We start from the raw sequence: 21,407 nt of genomic DNA on the forward strand, positions 1-21,407 counted from the left end.
AAAATATCATGATTCCTTCGGATTCCCTTCACTGGTCCTCAGCCCTATGGGATGTCCATCATTCACTGATTACATTCTATTATATGGTTTAATTTCCAGGTCATAAATGCTTCTTTAACCCTAATCTACTTCATTTCTTTTCCATCCCTTGCCCCTGAGTCTTTATTCCATATCGTTACCCTGGCACTCTGTCAAGCCGTGCCAATTGAATATAGATCTAATATAATGAGAAAACGAGGATGAGTTCATCAGACGAGTGTAAGACACTAGCCTGTCTAAAACCGGGTATCACGAGGCGTGCACATACAAATTACGAAGCCCTAAAACAACTATGGAGACTTGAGCGCTGTTATGCAGAGGACGCCCCCCTCAGATGGATACCATGAGCACTTCTCATGACCATACACCTAGAGGAGCTACGAAATCCCTATCAGAGGGACACACAAGTCCAGAAAGTCACCCCGGAAAGTTCCCGAGCAGTCTACATTCTCAAATGCATGGCCAACACAGATGGAGCGCTTTGAGCGCCAGAGGAAGACAAGATGATAGAAGTTTTACACATGGGATATGTCTGACTTTCACGTGTGTTACGAGCCAGGATTCAGAGCTGTTCTGGTTTTCTCGGCCATGTCATTGGCAGTGGGTTTATTTGGTTCGGTATAAGCCTTTATACGTATGACTAAGGCACAAAAACATATCTTTCTACATTGAGGCCGCGCAGGAAACGATTGAAGAAGACAATTCCGGTGTCAGCTGCGATAGCTTTCGTTATTGCCAAACTATATCGACCAGCAGTTTGACCCAGCCTTAACTCTCGAAACCCAGCATCAAGTAAGACGTCGATATGTTCGTCTAGCGGTTATAAGTGCCCTATACAGCAGCCTCACGCATGACGCAATTCACGTGGGCTGGTGTTCTGTTCGAAAAAGACAGAATTGTAGTGCCGGTTATAACCCTTGTTCTCGATTATGTGGTGCGAAATCCCTTGAGATTTGGAGGACTAGTGAATGGGGTTGGCTTTGCGTTATACGCCATTTAGGACTTGAGGATTTTTAGGATTTCTGACTTTTCCATTTGACGTATTATAATGTGGGCTTCATGTGAGAATATCAAAAAAGTATATCAATCACAATCTCAGTGCAGAGGATAAAGAGGTAACCCTGAAGCCCTATGAGAAATACCTTGCGCTGTTTCGACTAAGGCATTCAGCCTTCCTGAGAGGACATTCATCTTTTCCATCATAAATGTGTCGGTTGTTGACATTCATACCAGAGATGTGAGATACCAGATCTGATACTGGAACATCTTTTATCGAACAAATGGAGAACTAAATCCCATTTACCTAATAGCTTCGTAATAACTTAGGATCCTAGTGTCCACAATACAGCGCTTAAGGTGAAAGCCTTTGCTATTCCAACACGATTTGCACCTTATCAGCTCGATTAAGCAATTGAGCGTAATTATGCACTTTTTACAATTAAAGCCCGACATGTTGTATTGCAGCATCCAAGCGCTTCTGTAGGGTTCTGATACCGTATGTCAGACTATCCGCAGAAAAATATAAGACACTTTGCATCACATGTCAAAACGGTTTATTGCATACACTTGGCAGCCTGAGGTAGCTCTTAAGTATAGCTCATCGCTTCTACCCCAAATCATATTTAATTATTGCGTAGTGCAACCCCTGAGAATCTCCAGAGACTCCTGTGAGAACAGCTCTTGATCTCGAAAGAAATGCGCCGCAGCAAGCAAAAAGTTATATCCATGGGCGGTCGCAATTTTGATTGACGCGATGGTCCTCTCAGACCATATTTTCATCCAAGGCATGTGTGCTTTGGTACAATCATACTTGTCATAAAGAACCGCTATCTCGGCCAGCATCTGCACATCCACCTTCTCAAGCTCCCTGAAATGGAACACCCCCAGTATTATCCGCATCGCATCTGAATAGTCATCATTGAGCATGATCTCAGGACGGATGCTTTTGATTATCTTGCTTCTTTCGGAGAACCTGCGCGAGAAAAGCGTCGCGAATACCGGAGATGCGAGCGCAAGCACTTTGGACGACACGAGGAGTTTTCTTGTGCTTTGAGGCGATTCACCTGTCACCACGAGGACGTTTAAGTCGCGTTCTTCGATAGGGGTACTGTCTGCGGGCAGTCATTTTTTGCCATGGTGGAGAGGCTGAAGATTATACTCAGTTTCAAAATCATTGCAGAGAGGGATATTTGCAGTGCTGAGAATCTGGTGTTGTGATGATGCGTAGATTGTCAGTAATTTAGTGCAGTGGTTTCCGCGACTTATTATCATGATGCAAGTCTTCTTTCTTTAAAATTATACTATCATTCTACTCTTCGGCGCAATAAAACTCATGTTTATGCACGGCACAGATGCTCAACGTTTTTACAACTTATCACGCTTATGCTCCCGGAACCTATACAAGATCACACCATGAGGTCTCACCGTCGCCTTCAAAGTCCCCCTCGGACCAACAAACCCAATATTTGGAACCATCAATGCTTAGACGACGAGGACGCACATCCTAATAGATCTTCTCCGCGCCGCCATGAGCAGTGAAATTAAAGTACCCCAAAGACGGACCAGTCACGTTCTTACCCCCACCACTAACAATCGCAGAAGCAGTCGCGTTGCTCATCCAGTTCGCCCAGAGATCGTAAATGTCCCAAGAGCTAGCGGCTTGCGTCGCAGTTCTTTTAATGCCTTGTCCCAGAGGATTTCTGCGAGGGAGGCGGTCATCTCAGAGGTCTTGGTACCTGGTTTCAGAAGCAGGATGACCTGGTCATCACCACTGAGTAAACCACTGTAGAGCTGGACATTGCCCTTCTTGCCGTATTCGTAGATTTCGTCGTCGAGGTACTTGCACCAGCGGCGGATGGCGAGAGCGGACGCAGGGTCTTGGTTGATAGGTTTTGGGAGATGGAGAGGGTTTGGAGGGTCGATTTGGGTCATGCTGTTGCTCTTCATTAGGCATTAGGGGGACTTTACAGTTGCCTAGAGACTGAGATGGATTCATTGTCTGTTAGGCTGCCGTTTCCGACTTCTTTTTTGCGTTGGTAGATTTTCCTTTTCTTCTCACGGTTTGATTGTTTATAGAGATGATTTGAACTTACAAAGTTAATCAAGTTTCCAGGAGTTCTTCGGTAATTAGAGATCGTAGGCGCAAAGTTCCAGGGACCGTCGACGCCCCAGTTGCACATGGAGTAGACAATGGGTCGGCCGGTGGAGTTGAGAGCCTTGCTCATGGCGTTGTAACGGTCAAAGGATAGTTTGGGGTTTCCTTCTTGGCCTTCGTTGTAGCAGTTATCTTATTTAGCTAGTCAATCTAGTATAAGATCAACAATTGTAGGATTGGCCTTTTGGAGGGTGAGACTAACACCCCCAACTAGCCCAGACATCCGCATCCTTCTGCTCATATCCCGACGACCCCTCATATCGCGCACGAGCACTAGAGTAAATTCCAACTTTCAATTCCAACTCATGTATCTTGTCAGTGATGTGTGCAATGCCATTGGGGAACCTCTTCTTGTCGTGCGCAAGGTATTGGGGAGGAGTTCCAAGTGTTCTGGGGATAATCAGCATACATGGGGGATAATGCACATAATTGAAAGGCGTACCAGTCTCAACTGTGGCTTCAAAGCCAGTCCATTCTCCAACGCATTGGCACCTGAGTTGTAAAGTACACCTGTTAGGAGGGGAGGAGAGAAATCTCTCATCTTGATTTGTTTGGAGACAGAATAAAGACAGACCCAATGGCTTGAAGGAAAGGAAAAGAAAAGAAATAGATTTCACATCACCCACGATCCAATGGCTACATATAATTTCCCGCAAAGACAAACATAGCTTCCCAGCAAGGAGCACATGCATATCAACAACCCTCTCTGCGGCTTTTTCCCGCGATTGTATGGGACACGGAGAACGGAGTACAATGTCCGGGGGAAAGCCATGAAGAGGCGGACCACTTCGCTCGACTTGCAAACCGGTGAACTTAAGAAACGGGCCAGCAAAACAAACGCCCAGCAAGTTAAGCATAACAGCAGTAATATGGGGTCTGCTCCTGTATCTAGCGGAGGAATATGAGTATATTTTTGCAGATCCTCATAGTTCCACCCCGCATTTCGGCATTATGGCAGCAGCAGCAGCAGCAGCAGCAAGAGAAAAGCTAAAAAGTTCTCAACCGGAGAATTACCGGAGTATGTACTCTGCATGTACTGTCATCAATGCCGTTGGCTTTGTCCCCAGCCGCTGTGGATGCCTTTAGCTCGCTCCTTCCAAACCCTGGCCGCTTCTTGCACGCCTCCTTCTCGGGCACATTCCCGTCGGACAACTTCCTCAATCAGCTCAAGAGTCTCATCCCCGGAGTCTGCATCCGCATCAGCATCGGGGTGCTCGGTCTGCATGGAAGTCTTTTGCTTCTGATTGTTCCGCTCTAGAGTTACACGTTGCCGTCCACCAATAACGGCCATGTTTCTCGTACTCGGGATCCGCAGCATGGTCTTTTCCACATCGTACCCGATTTCTTCGGCAACACTCATGGCCTTTGCGGTAAGACAGCCATACATTGACTTGTTCGCTCCGGCATCGGTGTGAGAGTCGATCTTGGCGGTCCGAAGCGCTTTTAGGTCGCCGGTGGCCGGTTGCGGGTTCTGCTCGACTTCATCTGTCTTGTATTCTTCTTCTTTGTCGTCGCCATCAAACCTATTGTCCTTAGGCGGAGGATAACGGTAACGCGCTCCAGAAAGCGCGTGTGAGCAGCATGGAATCGCCATAAAAGGCAGTGGTGATTGCGGATTAGCAAGTGCAGCCATCAACGGAGTCCAGACGGTAAGTTCATCGGCATGGTTTGACATAATGAAGGTATCTTTCGGGAATATGCCAGTGTGTGTCTTTGTCCCAACATCAAGCGCGTCTGGATTTACTCCCGAACCACTGAGCACATCCGCAAAAGGTTTGGGGATATAGACCTCCTCGCTTAGTCGTTCTCGCACCATCTCCGGGAATATTTTCCATGTCTTTCGGGAACGAGCATCAAAACCCCAACCCTGGTAGCCTTCCATCAAGAGCACGTAGACAAGTACACCATTCCCACATGCAACGTCCACAAAACCGGGAAAATTTGGATCATAGCCCTCCGTTTCCTTCTCCTCCGTAGGAACGGCGCCATACATGCTCCTCCATAGCTCAATGAGAAATGCAGTAATCGATAGGTCCTCAAAAACATGCTTCGACGGCTCCGTATCCTCTACCCAGTTCTGACACAACCACGAGGCATACTTCTGCTTCAACCGCGAATATGTGTCCTGTACCAGATGTCGTGGGAGCACATTATCTTTGTTTGGCTTGTAGTTACCACCTTCAGGAATCATCGTGGTGATATCCGAGCCCCGAGCCAGTCGAATCTGTGTGTTGAGCAGTGCATGCAATGTCCTCTCGAGGCGATTCTGAATCGGTTCATCGGAGTAAAGCATGAAATGCAGCGACAATTGTCCTGCCCCGCCCTCCTCCTCTTCCAAGGATGTAGCTCTTGGCTTGTGATGATCATACAACAACGCCCAAGACTGCAGAAGCGGATGGTAAAAAGGCAGGTCCTCCTTGAACGCTATATGCGGCGAATAGACAACAAGCAAGCGTCGACAGTCACCAGCATCTGCCCCATAAAAATGACAAGTTTGTTCCAAAGGCGGATCCAATTGTGGTTTCCTAGGAATCAGCCTCCTTACCACCGTCCGAGTCAACTCGAATCCCGCGATCTCTCTCGCAGGAATCGGCGGCACGTTGTCTTTACCGGCAACACCAGAGTCTTCCGACGAGGCAACTTTGCCAGTAGCATCAGCGAACAACTTCTCTCTCTCCGCCGGCGTCCTCAAGATACCATAACTATCATGAAGAATATCAGCCCGGAACAAATGGCTCGACATCCGGTTCGGATTCGCTAGCAGGTACAGCGTCAGGTTATCGATGACTTCTGGCGTAAATGACAGATTTCCCTCTAACAGATCTGGTGAGGTACTCCATTTTTCTTCTTCACCGTCGTTTGTTTTGGTGCCCTTGAGGATGTGGAGTGGTGAGGGCTCAAGGGTATCTGAGAGTGGTTTCCCAGTAAGCTTGGACTGATCGCGGGGAGCTTGTTTGACTCGGACCATGCTTGTTGTATTGTGAACTTGTCGAGCCTGGTTCCCTTGATATATAACTGAAGCGAATCACAGAGTGTAGTTAGTTATTCAGAGGGTACGAGTAGCAGATTCGATCTCTTTACGATAATTATAATCACGTGATCATATGTAGCCTGAGGCATGATTAAAAGATGAGGTTCTAGATTCAACTCTAGTTTGGCTTTGCAATTGATACTCTGTAGTTTCTTGGACGCCATGTAGCTTAATTGGTAAAATTCGCAGTATTTATCCCCTGCAGCAGGGGTATTAGAGGAAGCCAACAATCCCTGGTCGAGCAAAGCAAGTATCCAACTCCAATGACGTTATCCGCTCTACCCGCCCCGCCAGCAAGTACAAGTACAGCTCCAATTCCAGTCCCAATTACCCCCTAGAGAAACACTATATCCTTATAACAACACCATTCTGTTTAAAACGCCACTTTAGAAAGACAGAATGCCAGCCCCTCGTTGCTTCATCATCCGCCACGGCGAAACCGAATGGTCCCTCAATGGCCGACACACGGGTATCAGTGACCTCCCGCTCACAGCCAACGGCGAGAAACGTATCGCAGCAACTGGTAAGGGTCTCGTGGGTGATGACAGGTTGATTGTCCCTAAGAAGTTGTCTCATGTGTATGTCCTTCCCCCCTCCCCACCTCTTCAGGGATGATTTGATAGATATGGAGATTGACGGGTTATAGTTACGTCTCCCCCCGCACCCGCGCGCAACGAACGCTCGAGTTACTGGAGATCGGTTGCAAAGAGAGACTCCCCTGGAAAGAGAGCCGGAAACCCGAGGAAGACGAGCCGATTCGGACAGAGGCCAAGGTGGTGCTCACCGAGGCCGTTCGCGAATGGGACTATGGTGACTACGAAGGCTTGACGAGCAAGCAAATCAAGGAGCAGCGGGCGAAGAATGGTGAGGAGCCGTGGGATATTTGGAGGCAGGGATGTCCGGGTGGAGAGTGAGTCAAGTCAACATCAACATTGATTCTGAATTTCCGCCAGAGATGTGATAGCTAACTAGAACAGAACCCCCGAAGACGTCGTCCGTCGTCTCGACGCAGTCATTGCAGACATCAGAGAAAACCACCACCGCAAGTGCTTTGAAGATCCCAATGCCTCCGGAGACGTCCTTATCGTCGCGCACGGCCATATCCTCCGCGCTTTTGCCATGCGCTGGACCGGAAAGCCATTGACTGAAACATCACTGATTCTGGAAGCCGGTGGAGTTGGTACTCTCAGGTAAGACGACAGATAAGACAATTCATATCGTGAATGGCGCTGACAGAATCCAGTTACGAACATCATAACATCGATGAGCCGGCGATTATTCTCGGAGGAGGATTCGTGGTGGATTAATCGTATCATGTGGGCGTAAACTAAGGGAGTCTATGCAGAATTCTTAATTAGTTAGACGATGTTTCATACACACATGATAGAAGATGAACACCGCACAAATCCCAAATAAACCCACTATATAAAATCCTCACCATGCCATCATATCAAATCACGACTCTAACTCCTCCTTAATTCTCCTTTCCGCTTCTCCCTGACTCTCCTTAACAACTCCCTCCTCCCCCAACACCTTCGCAGACCCCATAAACAAACCCCCAACATAGCCACCCAAGAACCGCATATCCTCCGCCTGCACAGCCGTCATCCGCAGCAGATTCTCCGTGTCTGCGAGGTGCGTGTTAAGCTGTGCCAGTTGCGAGTGAAGGTGGGTGTATTGGCGCGATTTGGTCGTAGATGTGGATGAGGCGCTGGTTGACGCTGGGGCGGGGGTAGGGAGGATGGAGGGGCGGAAAGAAGATTGGGAGGGGTTGTGGTAGTGCGAAGGCATTTTGTCGAGTTAGAAACACTGCTCTGCTTTGCGTTGATTGTTGTCCTCGGGAGAGTTGATGTGTTGATTTGTTGTGGTCGTTGGTTGTCAGGGTAAGTAACTGAGATTGATTTCCATTCGTTGATTATATAAGCTACTACAAAAACCCTACAGATACACATCTCGAGTAGGATTTGTACTTGCATCAAATTAAACAAATTACAACGGCTGTTGCGGACTTCTGTCATTAATTTTCTCGTTTGACAACGCGAATCCAGTCAAATCGAAGCCAATTAGAATAAATCAAATCCCTGCTCCTTTTATGCGCCGGGAACCACAGACCATGAAGTAAAGAAAAGTAGAGATCACTCAGCCATCGAATATTTTCACCTCACAGGACATTGAAACACGCATGGGAAAGCGATGGAGAAAGAGAAGAGACACAAAGGAGAAGCATCCATGTCACAGTAAAAACGGAAAAATTTGGCAAAAACAAACATATACGGGTTCACGAAAAACATGTTCCCACGCAGGTAGTGTACAATCTGGAAAAAACGAAATGCATGGTTGACAACGAGAAAAAGAATCGATGCCAGTGTTCGGTGGTATAATTGTAGAAGATCGAAAGACAAGGAGTATTTCCCAGGCCAAGTGCTCGTGTTCTCGGCTTCATTAGGATAAACAATGCAGATATAGGAGATGAAAGAAAAGGAAAAGAAAATGAATGGAAAAAACACATACACACGCCCGACCCGACCACTCCGAGGCAAAATGAAAACAAAGCATGAAAAAGAAATGACCCCCATGTCCCTTATGTATATGTTGAACAAAACAGTATTAGTTATGCTTCTCTTCTCTTTATCGTGTCGGTTTCTTTCCCTCGTACTTGCTCAATGCCCAGAATCTCGTCTATATGGAAATAAGGGAGGAAATAATCGATGGCAAACAGACGGGGAATGCAATGTATAAACGGCGAGGTAAGGAAACGGTGGGTAAAGGCTATGGGTTCGAGCTCGTTTCGACCGAGATATCAAGGATCAATCATGAACGCGGGTGATACGAGGGCAAAGGAGAGGAAACGGCGATGTTATCTATCGCACCGGCGCCGTGGCTTGCTGAGCACCAAGACTGATCTGGCTGCTGTGGGCCGAGTTCTCGGACTCCAGATTCGCACTGGCCGCACTATCACCACTCTTCGCGCTGGCGCTCGCACTTCCGGTCAGACTTCTATGTTTTGGGGCGCGCTTGGCGGGAATTTGGTTGTTGCTCACCCCATAATGTTGCTCAACTTGCTGCGGTCCTACCGCGTTGCCATGCCCCGGAGGGTGCTTGGGAACCGGTGCTCGCACGACGGGAGAAGAGGGATTACCGCCGTGGGAATGACCAGGAGGGCCGAGGTTCTGCGGGTCTTGAGCCGTCATCGGTCGGCCCATCCGTGGCCCGGGCCCGGGGGGACCACCATAGGGCGTGGCAGGGGAATGGCTGTTCCGGCGACTCGTAGGATAGGGGTGCGGAGGGAAATCACCCATTCGACTGGTCGTCATCGAATTGGCGCGCGAATCCGCCTGCATCTGATTCCGGTCGACGGCACCATACCTGTTGGACGAGTAGCTCATCATGGGGTTATCGAAAAGGGAGTCATGCAGGCCTGGAATTTCCTGCATGATGCGTTCGCTCGCGCGCTTCCGACCACCGCCAAAGTAGCGGCTAAACGACGAGGCAGGTCGGCTGTTACTGCCGCCGTTGTTAAGACTCACTTCCGGATTCTTGCGGAACTGGCTCGCAGAGGGACCTTTGCGGTTCTTTCGTGAAGTCAGACTCATCATATCGACACTGTCGGGATCAACCTGTGGAATGCCAAGAGTGTCCATGGGGTCGAAATAGTCGTCCTCGTCTTCTTCGTCAAGAGCGGGCCGAGACGGTCCCCGTCTCCGGCCGCCACCGCGGCGCATGCTCATCTCCTGTTCTCGGACCTGCAGCTCCCGCTGGCGAAGCGCCAGTTCGCGTTCCCGCAGGGACAGTTCCGCTGTGGAACCAGAGGGAGGGGGACCAGCAGGCATGTCACCGTTCTGCGCGGCTTGTGGAGACGCACCGCCTTCAGCATCATCGTATAAAACCAGATGACTGAATTCTTCTAGGCCTTCCACCGACGCATCGCGGGGAAGTCGGCCAGCAGGAGGCGCCTGAGGCAGAGGAGGATGGGCACCTGGTGGTCTCATCATACCTCGTCTCGGGGGTGGCATCATTATACCAGAAGCAGTTCGGGCAGGACCTGGGCGCATAGGACCATTCATCGGTCCTCTCTGCGGCGGCGGAGCGGACGACATACGCGGCGGTGGTCCTGACGTAGCCGCGGGGGGCGGTGAGTTCTTCGTCGGCGGTTTACTCGTATTGGCCGCGTTGATGTGATGAAGCATGGCGTAAAGAGCTTCAATGCGAGGCACCTTAATATCCGACTCCATAGCCAGCTTAATGGGGGAACCCAAAAATGTCTCAACTTCCATGGGGCGCCGCGCTTGGAAGTCCTGGTACATGGTGCTGGGCGCTTCGACTGCAGCCATCTTATCAATAGTGGACTGACAGAAATCAGCCGGGAACTCGCAGCCATGGGCTCGGGCAAGGTCAAGCAGCTCATCAATTATGCCTGAGATTAATTGACGAACGCCGACTTTTTCGAGCAATTGTGCGTAATTGGAGGTTTCAAAAAGAACGCTTGCAGGTTGGAAAGCAATAGGACTACCAGCAGATGTTAGTTGGAAGCAAAGCAGAGATAGGAATAGTTAATGGCACATACCCAATCATGCGTTCAAACTGCTCTTGCCTGATATTATCCGAGACCTTGCAGTCCACCCCACCCGAAGACAACGTCATGGCCAATGCGGACGCCATATCATTCTGTATTGATGAGGGAATGTTGGATTGTTTGCTGGTTGCACCGACCCAAATCTTGGAGCTGCTGAGGTGTTCAAACTCGCTGGCACCGATTTGCGAGATCTCAACACCGGAGACAAGCGACAAAATCACGTTTGTTGGAAAGCGCTGCTCGAGATGGGACTCGATGCCAATGGAGTTTGTGGTATTCACGAGGATGCAGGTGTGTTGAGGAGTGACGACCGACTCGATGACGGCGGCTAGGTCGTACACGTCAGGCAAGGCCTTGACGCACAGAATAACATAGTCGTACGCATTTTCTCGGGAGGATGCTTCTTCTGGGGCACGGACGACTGCAGTGGGCGGACAGGTTAGCCATCTGCACTGATGTCTGTGTTCCTTTTCTGGGGAGGAGCGAGAGAAAAAAACGTACCATGACGAGGTTTGAAGCGTTCATTTCCAAATGCTTTCGATCTATCGTGAAAACATTTGTCAGAAATCTAATCCAGAACTAAAGGAACTGAGGGAAACGTACTTGAATGAAACGCCATATTGCGACACGGGGTCAAAGTTGGATTTCCAGACGAGGGTCACATCGCAAGAGGTGGTCGCTTGCAATCTCCAGGAAATGAAGGCCGAGATAGCATTGCTACCGACTAAACAGCATCGAGTTAGTTGTCTAAACCTTTAATTTTCTTTTCTTTTGTCCTTTGCAGAGGTGGACACGATAGATGATTTAGAGGATCAGGAGAAATTGGAACCGTGCGTTCTGCATGGCACACAAAGACGAGGTAATGGTGTAGATCAAGTACAAACGAACCTGATAAGATGCGCAGCCGCGGCGAAGGAGCCATTGTTCAGACACCAAAACGAATTGTATTAAAACCGCCAATCCCGATATTCGACGTCAAAAAGGATGAAAATCGCAGACGATGGGTTGGTTGACCGATCGTAACAAAGAATCGATCGGGGGGAGAGGACGAAAGACGGCGTTGTCCACCGAGGCGCGACTGACGCTGCCTTCCCAGGTACAACACACGAAATCGGTCTTTGTACGAGTCGGAGGACGGTGGATCGTTTTGGAAGGAAACGGCGATGGGATGCGTGTAATTAGGAGATTAAAGAAGAAAAAAAAGAAAAAGGAGATCAAGATAGAGAGAATGAGGGGAGGGGAAAGGGACAAACGAAGGGCAGGAGAAGGAAGGAAGGGAAGGCTAGAGAGTCGAGACTGCCAAAGGAGAGAGACAGAGCAAAGATAGAGAGGGATTGAGAAACCGCAAAGGGAGAAAGGAAAAAAGAAAGAGGAAAGAGTAAAAAGAGGGAAGGAAAGAGGAAAGGTTTTTTTTCCCTCCCCTGCTATTTTTTTTCCAGTATTTTTTTTTTTTAGGTGGAAAACCGTCGGTTTAGGATACGGACAACACGCTGTCTTTGGCTTATGGAGTAAAAATTTGTGCCCAAAAGCAAGCGAAAGAGTAAAACAAATGGAAAAAAGTAAAGGAAACACAAGACTTTTTCTTGTGTCCACCAACGGTGGTGATATCTTTCTTGTCTCTCCGCGTCCTGTGACGAATCCGGAAAACAGGAGGCAAAAAAAACGAATTGTCACCGCAAGCGAATAACAATAATACGGAGAATGGATTTATTTTCTTCATTACAGAGTAAACATTACTACTCTACACATCAATTGATTCGTATCCGGAGTTCTTCACCTCGATGCAGCAGTTCTTTGTACAGCGTGTTCGTTAGACCACGCATCATTTCTACACATGACAGCAGCGAAGAAAAAAAAAAATATTGCGCGAGGACTTGTCGGCGGGCTCTGTCTATGATTATCCACCGAATCCACTTCAAAGGGCCGTCCTATGTACTAGGCTAGTGTCGTTAATTAGCGAGGTTAGTCTCGATCGATCCTTGGCCAATCCACCAGACATTACTTATACGGAGTACAGGGTACAGGGTAATACTACGGAGTATGGAATTTGTAGTAGAGCATAATTACATCAGCTACGAGTCCCTTATTTACTCGTACCTCCCACGGAACCATGGTGCACCTCACACATACCTCCGGAGATGAATCAGCACTCTGGTCCGGGGTGACTATGTATCTACTCTGCAGTGGCACACCGTGTCGTGTTGAAGACGAACCCGGAAACGCTCTATCCAATAATTATTGCCCATAATATTTGCTTCTGTCTTATGCATATTCGTACGGACCAAATCCCGCCCATATCGGAATCACGGCCGTCTCGGCCTCTCCAAGGGGGAGGTGAAGGGGGAGGCGGTGTCTGAGCAGCATGCCGGAGCTATAATCAGATCATACTGTTGCAGAGATCGCATACTGGGTATTTTTATGCTTTATAATTGTTATACGGAGGACAGTGATTCTACGAGTTCTGGTTGTGTGTCTGTGCTCGGTGTTCATATAGATTGGCCAAGTGCTAAAAAAGGAGACAAGTGGAGTTGTCCGTCAAAGTCTATCGATCTAGAACGAGAACGAGAATCAGGAGTGGACTCTTCAACTCTCATTCATTTCACTAGACCTCTGGTACAGAGTACACTGTCCCGTCTATTTCTCCTATGTAGAGTATATACACCAATTGTCTTATATCAACACCATACTTCCATATTCTGTACTTCACTCTATATCCTAACCAGACCAGCCATCCCAGTGCGGAATCCAGGTTCCAAAAACAGCCCCACTGCTTCTATTTCCAGCAACATTTCCCAAAACATGCTCCACCCTCCAGCTGTGGATCCCGGCCGAAGGATCTGACCACTGAGGGTCCTCCATCAGCCACTGCCGCATCCGTCGAGTTCTGGTCTCTTTTGTTTCAGCAAATCAGGAGATCCGGAGTTGTTACATGGTAGCACAAGTACCTCTGCACGAACAATAGATTGTTACATGTCAGGAATCCTGCTCTGGGGAATAGTTTGTTCCAGATCGGTATAGATTATGTATGTACTTGTACGGGTGCGGACAGGTCACAGAATATATAATCCTGCTGGCATTCTCTGTACCTGATCACCAACAGGAATAAAGTTACGGTTAGAATAAAAGCACCTACTCAGCCACACTCTCTGGGCCATACAGAGCACTCAGAGAGAGCAACTCAATTGTACGGAAAACAGTGTAGACACTGTCACGTGGATCACAATAAGACCAGAGAACAAGCACAGAAGATCATCATGATCGTCCCCGCGGCCAGTGCGAACCACTCTGTCAACCAACCTACAAGTAAGAGCACAGTAAGTAATCATATCCGTCCGTAGAGCACACCCGAAAGCGGAACGATGAACATCCCCTGACATGGAACTGGCATACAAGTGCATACACTTACTCCAGAGTACACCAGCAAAGCACTCGCAACACACTACGAGTACGGAGTACGGAGTACGGAGCCGTCTGTCAAATCAAACCCGCCCCACCGATCAATCAAGTAAATCCGGTTTTTCTTCCCTCGCTAATTTCCAGAACATTAGTTCCGTCCAATCACAAAGTCGGACTTTATCTCTTTGCCGTACAGACTTCTCTGTACGGATTTTATATCCTCGACTGAGCTCTGAGCTTTCTTTCCATGTGGAAGAAGCTAATTACCCCCGGGTTTATTACTCCGTAATACGAGCATAAACGAATAGTACTCCACACTGATGTTATCCATACGTTTGCCGTACGTTTTCAAATACACACGTGACTTTATGTCATAGAAAATACTGTGGCTTACGTGGCGCAGGTGGCAAATTGAGTTCATGCCTATCAACCAACCTCGTGTCGGTTTCGTAGAGTTAGACTGGTTTAGCTTTCTGTGATTGTCGGTGTCCAGTCAAGTGCTACATACTCCGAAGTTGGCATTCCGTCGTACTTTGTACCATGTACTCCGGAGTACTCACTTCGCCCGCCAACGAACTCATCTGTTTGGCGGGCGAAACCCCGTACCTCTTGGCAGTCCCAAGAAACCAGCCAGCTTTAGAATAAGTTCTTCGGCTGGTTAGACTCTATGTACTTGTAATAGACCCTTTCTTCCGCAGTAACAAAGACAATCCTGGATTAATCAATGAAGATCGCCAAAGTACGGTGTACACACTCCGGATCTATCACCCGAGGCCAATGCATCGGATCGGACTACGGGAATTACAAGCAAGCCAAGACTCATCGCTCTATTACAGAAGTTGATACATAGCATATCCACGGCTGCCCGAATTAAACCTGGATTTATAATCGATGAACACTTAATTTTTTTTCCCTTTCCAGATGTCTCTGTTTAACCCGTTATCGTATATTTCACCGTGTCTCCATAAGAGAAGCAAGTCAAGACACTGCCAGAGACAAAATTGCAACCGAGCCCTCACGCCAAAAAGAAATGAAATAGACGGAAATAAATGAGCAAAAAGTACACAGCGGTAGAACAAATTCAACAAGCAAGAGCATAGGGAAATAATTTAGCCGCAGGGCTTGTCCATTGACGCCTATGACCCATCAATTTATGCCATGTAGGTGCTCGAGTCCACACCACCCTCGGGATACTCGGGGAGGGCGACCTCGAACCGCTTTTCGATGTCCTTGAGAACCTTTTCATCGTCCTCCGTGCTGACAAATGAGATCGACAGACCCTTGGTACCGAAACGACCAGCACGACCAACGCGGTGCAAGTAAGAGTCGGCATCAGCGGGCAAGTCGTAGTTGATGGCAAGGTTGATACGCTCAATATCAATACCACGACCGAAGACATCAGTAGCGACACAGATACGCTTGTTGAACTCCTTGAACTCCTTGTACCGTTTGATACTAAACAAACCATCAGTTTCAATCTTCCTTTATCTGCTGGTTGGCAAACTTACCGTTCTTCCTGGCTGACACCAGAGTGCACCGCAATACTGGGGAAGTTGCACTCAACCAAGAGCTTGTTAAGTTCGTTAGCACGGAGCGTGCTCTTAACGAAGATAATGACCTGGTTGAACTCGAGGCTGTCCAAGAGTTCGTTCAACTTGCGGTTCTTCTCCGCCTCACTGAGCTTAACGTAGTACTGCTGGAGACCGTGGAGAGTGAGCTTGGTGTCATCATCCACGTAGACCTCGAGCGGGTTCCGCATGAACTTCTTGCAGATAGGTCGGACTTCCTGCGAGAGCGTAGCGCTAAACATCATAACCTGCTTGTCAGCAGGGGTCGCACGGAAGATTTCCTGGACGTCACGGCGCATGTCTATGCAGAAAGTCATGGTCAGCAACTGTGCACCTGAAACGAAAGAAAAGACACCTACCAATCTGATCCAACATCTTGTCACACTCGTCAAGAACGAATGCCTTGACGTTACGCAGAGAGAGCTTCTTGTCACGGACCAAAGCGTTGAGACGACCAGGAGTAGCAACGACGATGTTGGGGAACGATTCCTTGTTGGAAAGGACTTCGATGTCCTTCTGAATTGGAGTACCTCCGTAAAAGACTGCAGTCTTCACATCGGGAAGGTACTTGCTGAACCGAGCATACTCGTTCTTGATCTGGTATGCCAACTCACGAGTGTGACACATAACAAGGATGGAGCATTCCCCAGGAACAGCTTCCAATTGGTGGAGGGTAGTCAAGACGAAGACCGCGGTTTTTCCGAGACCAGACTTGGCCTGGCAGAGAACGTCGACGTTCAGGATAGCGGTCGGAATGCAGACTTGCTGGACTGTAATGAGGCGGATGGCATGTTAGACTTGTATTCGATGCATATACTGAAAAAGAGAAAAGCAATCCGCGTCGCAATGTCCGTCCATCCCCCGGAGTAGCCGATTCAGGAGCTAGTTGCTGCGAAAATCTCTCCGCGCAAGCAAACGAGGAAACAAAAGAAGATTCCGTGTACAATGAACGATGAAACAACATTCACGTCAGGAGCTCTTCTGCAGTCGACATGAGGAGCCTATCGGCCAGGCACTGGTGGCAATAAAAGAAGGGACCCTAGGTTTTTCTTCCCAAAAGGAAAAAGAATTCTTAACCGTCCTCAGGTTTTCTTCAGACCGTGAAAGTATCTTTCTTCTTTACAAAGAAAGTCTCATATTTCTCCAACTGGATCGCTGGATCAATGAGCAACAAGTAGTAGCCATACGGGGCAATGCGCTATTATGCGCTACACGGATTTCTCCTCTTATTATTCCCTGTTGATATCCATCGAGACATCCTCATGTCGGCTGCAAGCTCGAAGACTGATTTGGCGCCTCAGAAAAGATAAAGGGCAAATGTAAGGAAAGAAGCGACTAGATTTTCTTTTCTTTCTTCCTTGTTTCCCCCGCGGAGATGGACGGACGTTGGAACATGGAGTAATGGAGAGGCTTGTGGGAGAAAAATGTTATCAACTAACCCTCCGATGGATGTTCGAAACCGCAATCGGTGATGGCACGTAGAAGTTCTCCTTTGAGCAAAAAGTCGCGGAAACCGGTCGAGTGAATACCGACGTAGCTTCCCTTCTTGTCCGGGCGGCCGCCCGTGACCGTCAAGTCGCCCTTCTTCTCTTCGGCTCCATTCGCAGCGGGAGCAGCAGTGGTCGCCGCCGCGTCGGTGGTCTGGAGCTCCTCGTCGGAGTAGTCGATGAGATCCTCCTCGTGAGACATGGTGATGGGTGGTGGTGCTGGTAGTGAGGAAAAAGATGGGTGGCTAAAAGCTGATGTCGCGGCGCGTAATCCCTAGACAGCTAGAGAGGTAGGATGTCGAAGATAAATAAAAGGAAAACGTGGGGTTAATATAGGTAAATAAAACGCTCAGATAAAGCAAGTATTATTCCCAACTCACTCAGGATGAATTGAGACAGAGGAAATATGAGAGGCGAGGGAGAGGTGATGGAAATAGAGAGAAGGGCGTCGCGAGGGATGAGAAGTTCCGGGAACTGCCAGGATCATGTGACCAAACCACTCACCGCCAACTGCAGTTGAGCCACCGATTCGGTCATTCTGTGTGATTTGTCGATACCGCGTTTTCTTTTTTTTTTTTGTTGTCCTTCTTCACCTCCCTTTCTCGACTCATCGCAAACAAGATCCTCCCAATGGCAAAGGGAAAGGGGAAAAATGTTAACAGCCACTTACGTGCGAGACTAGATTACCTGCACAAAGCCGCCGCCTATCTTCACTCCACAACGATAGCCTCCAAGCAGCAACAGACCCAACAGAGCAAGACCGAAAACAATGCTAGTGATGGGAAGTGCGAGGTCGGAGCCGGCTCAAACCGGACTGTGCCACAAATCTTGAGTCCTGGTTCTACTGCTGTTGCTGTCGAAGAAGCATCCGGTAGCGTCAACCAAAAACAGGAGCCGAACCTTGACCGTCTACCCAATCTATCTCGAGCTTATATTTCACAGCTCCGCGGAATATCATTGAAGACACAACTTCGGCTACCCCAAGAAGTGAAGCGGTCATTCTGCAAGCGGTGTGATACTTTGCTTGTGCCTGGGGTCAGCTGCATGCGGGAGATTAGGAACACGAGTCGCGAGGGTAAGAAGCCATGGGCTGATGTTCGAGTCGTGCGTTGCACAACTTGTGGTACAGAGAAACAATATCCTCAGGCGGAAAATCGGAGCAAGAAGCTTGCAGAACGGAAGAAAGAACAGGAACAAAGGGGAAGGCAAATTGCAGAAACTTGAATCTTTCACCTTTGTCTGGTTTTCTTTCAGATTCTGGCTTACATTTGGGGGATCTTTGTGTGGCATCACACATGCTCATAGAAGGATCAGCTTCGGTTATGGGCCCTATACGCGAGTGGCGATCTCGTCCGTGGTATGTCTACATGCGAGGACCCGGATACTGCTGTCCGTGGCTAGGGGTCCTAGGAGGGAGGTAATTCTCCGATGGTGTCGACCTCAAACAGGCCATCTTTAGAAGGCTTAGACGTCTGGCTCAGGAGCTTAGAAGCGGTCTAGAAGTTTCACCAGAAAGCTCGTGTCTTAAGTCACAGTCTATTAATGGAGTCGGGTCCTAAGGATCATAGAACCCCAAGAGATTAAAAATGAACAAAGCATGGAAGGCAATGGCTCCAAGCAGCTGATCCTTCCATAATCAGTTTCTACTCGCGCTGCACAAAAAAAAAAAAAAAAAAAAAAAAAAAAAAAAAAAAAGAGAAACAAATAGATACTTGATATGGCGGTCACGACAAAGCATAATACTTCTTCAAAGACATTAACCAAAACAGAATATATTAGGGAGAGGTGCAAACGGGGGAATCACAGCGCTGCAACAACAGACAACGAAAAACCAGTATTCATGAAGTCGAACACATAGACCATGACCCTTGTGCAATATAATCAGCTGCAAAAATCTCGTATCATAAAAGACAAACAAAACCATCAGAGCCCATCATTATCCCTTAAATCATTGCTTGATAAAACTCCGCGCTATAGCATCCTGCCATCCCTGTGGATATTGACTGTCATAAGACGTTTTCATATATGAAAATAAAAGAGCCGCGAGGCCGTGTCCCAATCTTTACCCAGTGATTTCCTCCGAATGCACAAAAAGTTGTCGAAATATGTACGAAGATTCTCCATGAAAGGTCGTTTGGCACATGGAACGTAACAGCTATAAGCTGCTAAAAGTCATAACGATACAATGTCCGTATAGGACAGATCGAGGCATAAGCACATTCATCTTTTTTTTTTTTTTCAATGTTTTCTTTTTGCTTTTTAGTGGTGTGGTTTGTCGTGTGGTGATGGTGTTGAAGGAAGGTCAGAGGTGGTGAAAGAAGCCAATATAACCATCCGGCAGTCAAAGAAGTACATAAAAACCGATACGAAAAAGCCACCAGGGCATCTGAAGATATCGTCCGGATCATCTCAAATGAATGGTGTAGGAAGAAAATTAAAAGTGAAACAGGTCAGCGCTTCCGCCGGGCAGCTTGGTCAAGACGCTGATCGAGTCCTTCAATTCTTGCGCGGTACTGTTTGACGATTTCTCTTATATTCGCAATTTTGGCGAACTCTGTTTCAAGGTCGTCAATCGAAGTAAGAATTGAACGGGTACGTGCGATCTCGGCGTCTGCATTGTGGATGACATTTCCCGCGCGATCGGTGCTATTCTGTAAGGAGAGTTGCATTTGTTCTTCCAACTATTTTCATGTTAGAGCTTAATGAAACGAACATCATGGCGAATGTGCGGTGTATGTGAGGCGTGCAAAAGATGAAAAGCTCCACAAAACTGCCTATCCATCACCCCTTTTATTCTATGTCTAGAGGTTGGCGTGGGAATGAGACCGGAAGTGAAGCAGTGATAGGAATCTTGACAAGAAGGAAAAAAAAAGGAACATACATAGTCGAGACGGTTCCGGATCTGTTCCTGTAGATTATCCAATTGATGCGAAAGCGCTCTGAGACTCATCGGATCAAGCAGCAATCGACCATGACTGCTGGCCGCACTGGCAGCGCGCGAACTAGCGTTGCTGGTCCTTCCAGTCCCTCTGCCTCTGGTAACCCCACCGCCGGTATGACCACCCTGAAGTACGAGCTGCTGTTGTTGTCGGAGGATTTGAATTTCGGAGGAGGTAAGACCAAGCGAGGTGTCGGGAATCGAGGCTGATACGGACATTTGGTCCCGGCAGAGACATGCTCCAACCGCGACGAGAGTCTAGGAAGCGCTAATCGATCTCGATGTAAGAAAACAAAACGGGCATAGGTTCATGGTGGTGACCGGGAGAAGAGAAGAATGCGGGCACCGGAAAGAATGGTGAGAGGTAGGATAATAGAAAGCGCCGCAATTTGTAACTCAAGCACCAGATGAAATCAGGCACAAAAACAGCCGCTGAAACTAGGGATATTAAAGCTCCTTATCACCTTCTATTGTCGAAGCCAGTGGTGTCATTGGGAACAGAAGGGTAGAGGCCGAGGCAGAAGGATGGATAGCCCGCGACTGTCGACAAGATGGACCGTCGATATTGTCGGCGGCAAAAAAGCAATCACGGCGTTTCTCTTCGTTGGTCGTTGGCTTAAACGGTGAGAAAGAAGATCGAAATTCGAAAAAGAGTCAGGTCCTGAGGGGACCGGGGGGAGAGGGTGAGAGGAAAAGAAGAATGAGGAAAGAGGGGCAGAAAAAACGAAGGTTTGGTGATCAGACCAACACCAAATGGAATAGATTGATTGCGGAAAAGCCAAACTAGGAAAGAGAACAATCGTCAGTTGACTTTTAGTTTTCTTTTTACTTCTCTATATTGCTCTATTTGTTCCGCCGTTGACGCTATATGTAGCTGCTGGATACATATCTGTATAGTGGTGGGGATGGTAGGAACATAAAAACGCGCATCTAGCTCCAGTGAGAGCCAGCTCTGGTAGAAACAGTACACAAACAGTCATTCCATGAAACGACTAGGCTTGACTCCGTGGTCGTATTAATCTTCTGTTCCTCAAAGTCCGGTCCATCGAGCTTGGATCCTCCGCCGGCCCCGGCTTCGACCTTACATTCAACTTCCTAACCGCATATTGAACCTCCATCCAACAACTCACTCTCAAGCCGTATTCCCAATACTCGATCGAATCGTCACATTCATTGCGCATACATATATATCAACCTTCTCAGCAACCGCGCGCATATTGT

At 48.1% G+C, this 21,407-nt stretch overlaps 10 protein-coding genes across 10 annotated transcripts; 3 read left to right on the forward strand and 7 right to left on the reverse strand.

Annotated features, from left to right (window-relative positions):
- Positions 1-2,599: 2,599 nt before the first annotated feature.
- On the reverse strand, positions 2,600-3,294 carry EURHEDRAFT_345545 (uncharacterized protein). Its single transcript, XM_040778422.1, has 2 exons — positions 3,132-3,294; positions 2,600-3,012 (listed from the first exon to the last, which is right to left on the reverse strand). The coding sequence occupies exon 2, from the start codon at positions 2,983-2,985 to the stop codon at positions 2,653-2,655; it is 333 nt and encodes a 110-aa protein (XP_040640640.1). The 5' UTR covers positions 2,986-3,012; positions 3,132-3,294; the 3' UTR covers positions 2,600-2,652.
- Positions 3,189-4,143, reverse strand: EURHEDRAFT_344254 (uncharacterized protein). Its single transcript, XM_040778416.1, has one exon. It carries the CDS (start codon positions 4,048-4,050, stop codon positions 3,391-3,393), a length of 660 nt encoding a protein of 219 aa, XP_040640641.1. The 5' UTR covers positions 4,051-4,143; the 3' UTR covers positions 3,189-3,390.
- Positions 4,144-4,235: 92 nt separating this feature from the next.
- Positions 4,236-6,161, reverse strand: trm44 (tRNA (uracil) methyltransferase; the record flags this gene model as incomplete). Its single annotated transcript, XM_040780077.1, has 1 exon — positions 4,236-6,161. One exon carries the CDS (start codon positions 6,159-6,161, stop codon positions 4,236-4,238), a length of 1,926 nt encoding a protein of 641 aa, XP_040640642.1.
- A 342-nt stretch (positions 6,162-6,503) lies between these two features.
- Positions 6,504-7,715, forward strand: EURHEDRAFT_522033 (histidine phosphatase family protein). Its single transcript, XM_040786854.1, has 4 exons — positions 6,504-6,802; positions 6,871-7,134; positions 7,202-7,414; positions 7,468-7,715. The coding sequence occupies exons 1-4, from the start codon at positions 6,624-6,626 to the stop codon at positions 7,529-7,531; spliced, it is 720 nt and encodes a 239-aa protein (XP_040640643.1). The 5' UTR covers positions 6,504-6,623; the 3' UTR covers positions 7,532-7,715.
- EURHEDRAFT_452436 (DASH complex subunit HSK3 family protein) lies at positions 7,680-8,015 on the reverse strand (the record flags this gene model as incomplete). Its single annotated transcript, XM_040784033.1, has 1 exon — positions 7,680-8,015. One exon carries the CDS (start codon positions 8,013-8,015, stop codon positions 7,680-7,682), a length of 336 nt encoding a protein of 111 aa, XP_040640644.1.
- A 1,070-nt stretch (positions 8,016-9,085) lies between these two features.
- Positions 9,086-11,719, reverse strand: EURHEDRAFT_514162 (uncharacterized protein; the record flags this gene model as incomplete). The annotated part of the gene is made up of 5 exons (XM_040786243.1): positions 9,086-10,730; positions 10,789-11,218; positions 11,299-11,339; positions 11,401-11,521; positions 11,686-11,719. 5 exons carry the CDS (start codon positions 11,717-11,719, stop codon positions 9,086-9,088), a joined length of 2,271 nt encoding a protein of 756 aa, XP_040640645.1.
- Positions 11,678-12,311, forward strand: EURHEDRAFT_344166 (uncharacterized protein). The gene has a single exon (XM_040778415.1). The coding sequence runs from the start codon at positions 11,798-11,800 to the stop codon at positions 12,122-12,124; it is 327 nt and encodes a 108-aa protein (XP_040640646.1). The 5' UTR covers positions 11,678-11,797; the 3' UTR covers positions 12,125-12,311.
- A 2,659-nt stretch (positions 12,312-14,970) lies between these two features.
- Positions 14,971-17,675, reverse strand: EURHEDRAFT_522036 (ATP-dependent RNA helicase SUB2). The gene is made up of 4 exons (XM_040786855.1): positions 17,201-17,675; positions 16,121-16,531; positions 15,702-16,062; positions 14,971-15,648 (listed from the first exon to the last, which is right to left on the reverse strand). Exons 1-4 carry the CDS (start codon positions 17,448-17,450, stop codon positions 15,345-15,347), a joined length of 1,326 nt encoding a protein of 441 aa, XP_040640647.1. The 5' UTR covers positions 17,451-17,675; the 3' UTR covers positions 14,971-15,344.
- A 61-nt stretch (positions 17,676-17,736) lies between these two features.
- On the forward strand, positions 17,737-18,906 carry EURHEDRAFT_410755 (ribonuclease P Rpr2/Rpp21/SNM1 subunit). Its single transcript, XM_040781437.1, has one exon. The coding sequence runs from the start codon at positions 17,879-17,881 to the stop codon at positions 18,470-18,472; it is 594 nt and encodes a 197-aa protein (XP_040640648.1). The 5' UTR covers positions 17,737-17,878; the 3' UTR covers positions 18,473-18,906.
- A 529-nt stretch (positions 18,907-19,435) lies between these two features.
- EURHEDRAFT_344983 (uncharacterized protein) lies at positions 19,436-20,791 on the reverse strand. The gene is made up of 2 exons (XM_040778418.1): positions 20,130-20,791; positions 19,436-19,929 (listed from the first exon to the last, which is right to left on the reverse strand). Exons 1-2 carry the CDS (start codon positions 20,403-20,405, stop codon positions 19,699-19,701), a joined length of 507 nt encoding a protein of 168 aa, XP_040640649.1. The 5' UTR covers positions 20,406-20,791; the 3' UTR covers positions 19,436-19,698.
- Between the last annotated feature and the right edge of the window lie 616 nt (positions 20,792-21,407).

This window comes from Aspergillus ruber (genome assembly GCF_000600275.1).
Source record: "Aspergillus ruber CBS 135680 unplaced genomic scaffold scaffold00007, whole genome shotgun sequence".
Classification (NCBI taxonomy): Eukaryota; Fungi; Ascomycota; class Eurotiomycetes; order Eurotiales; family Aspergillaceae; genus Aspergillus; species Aspergillus ruber.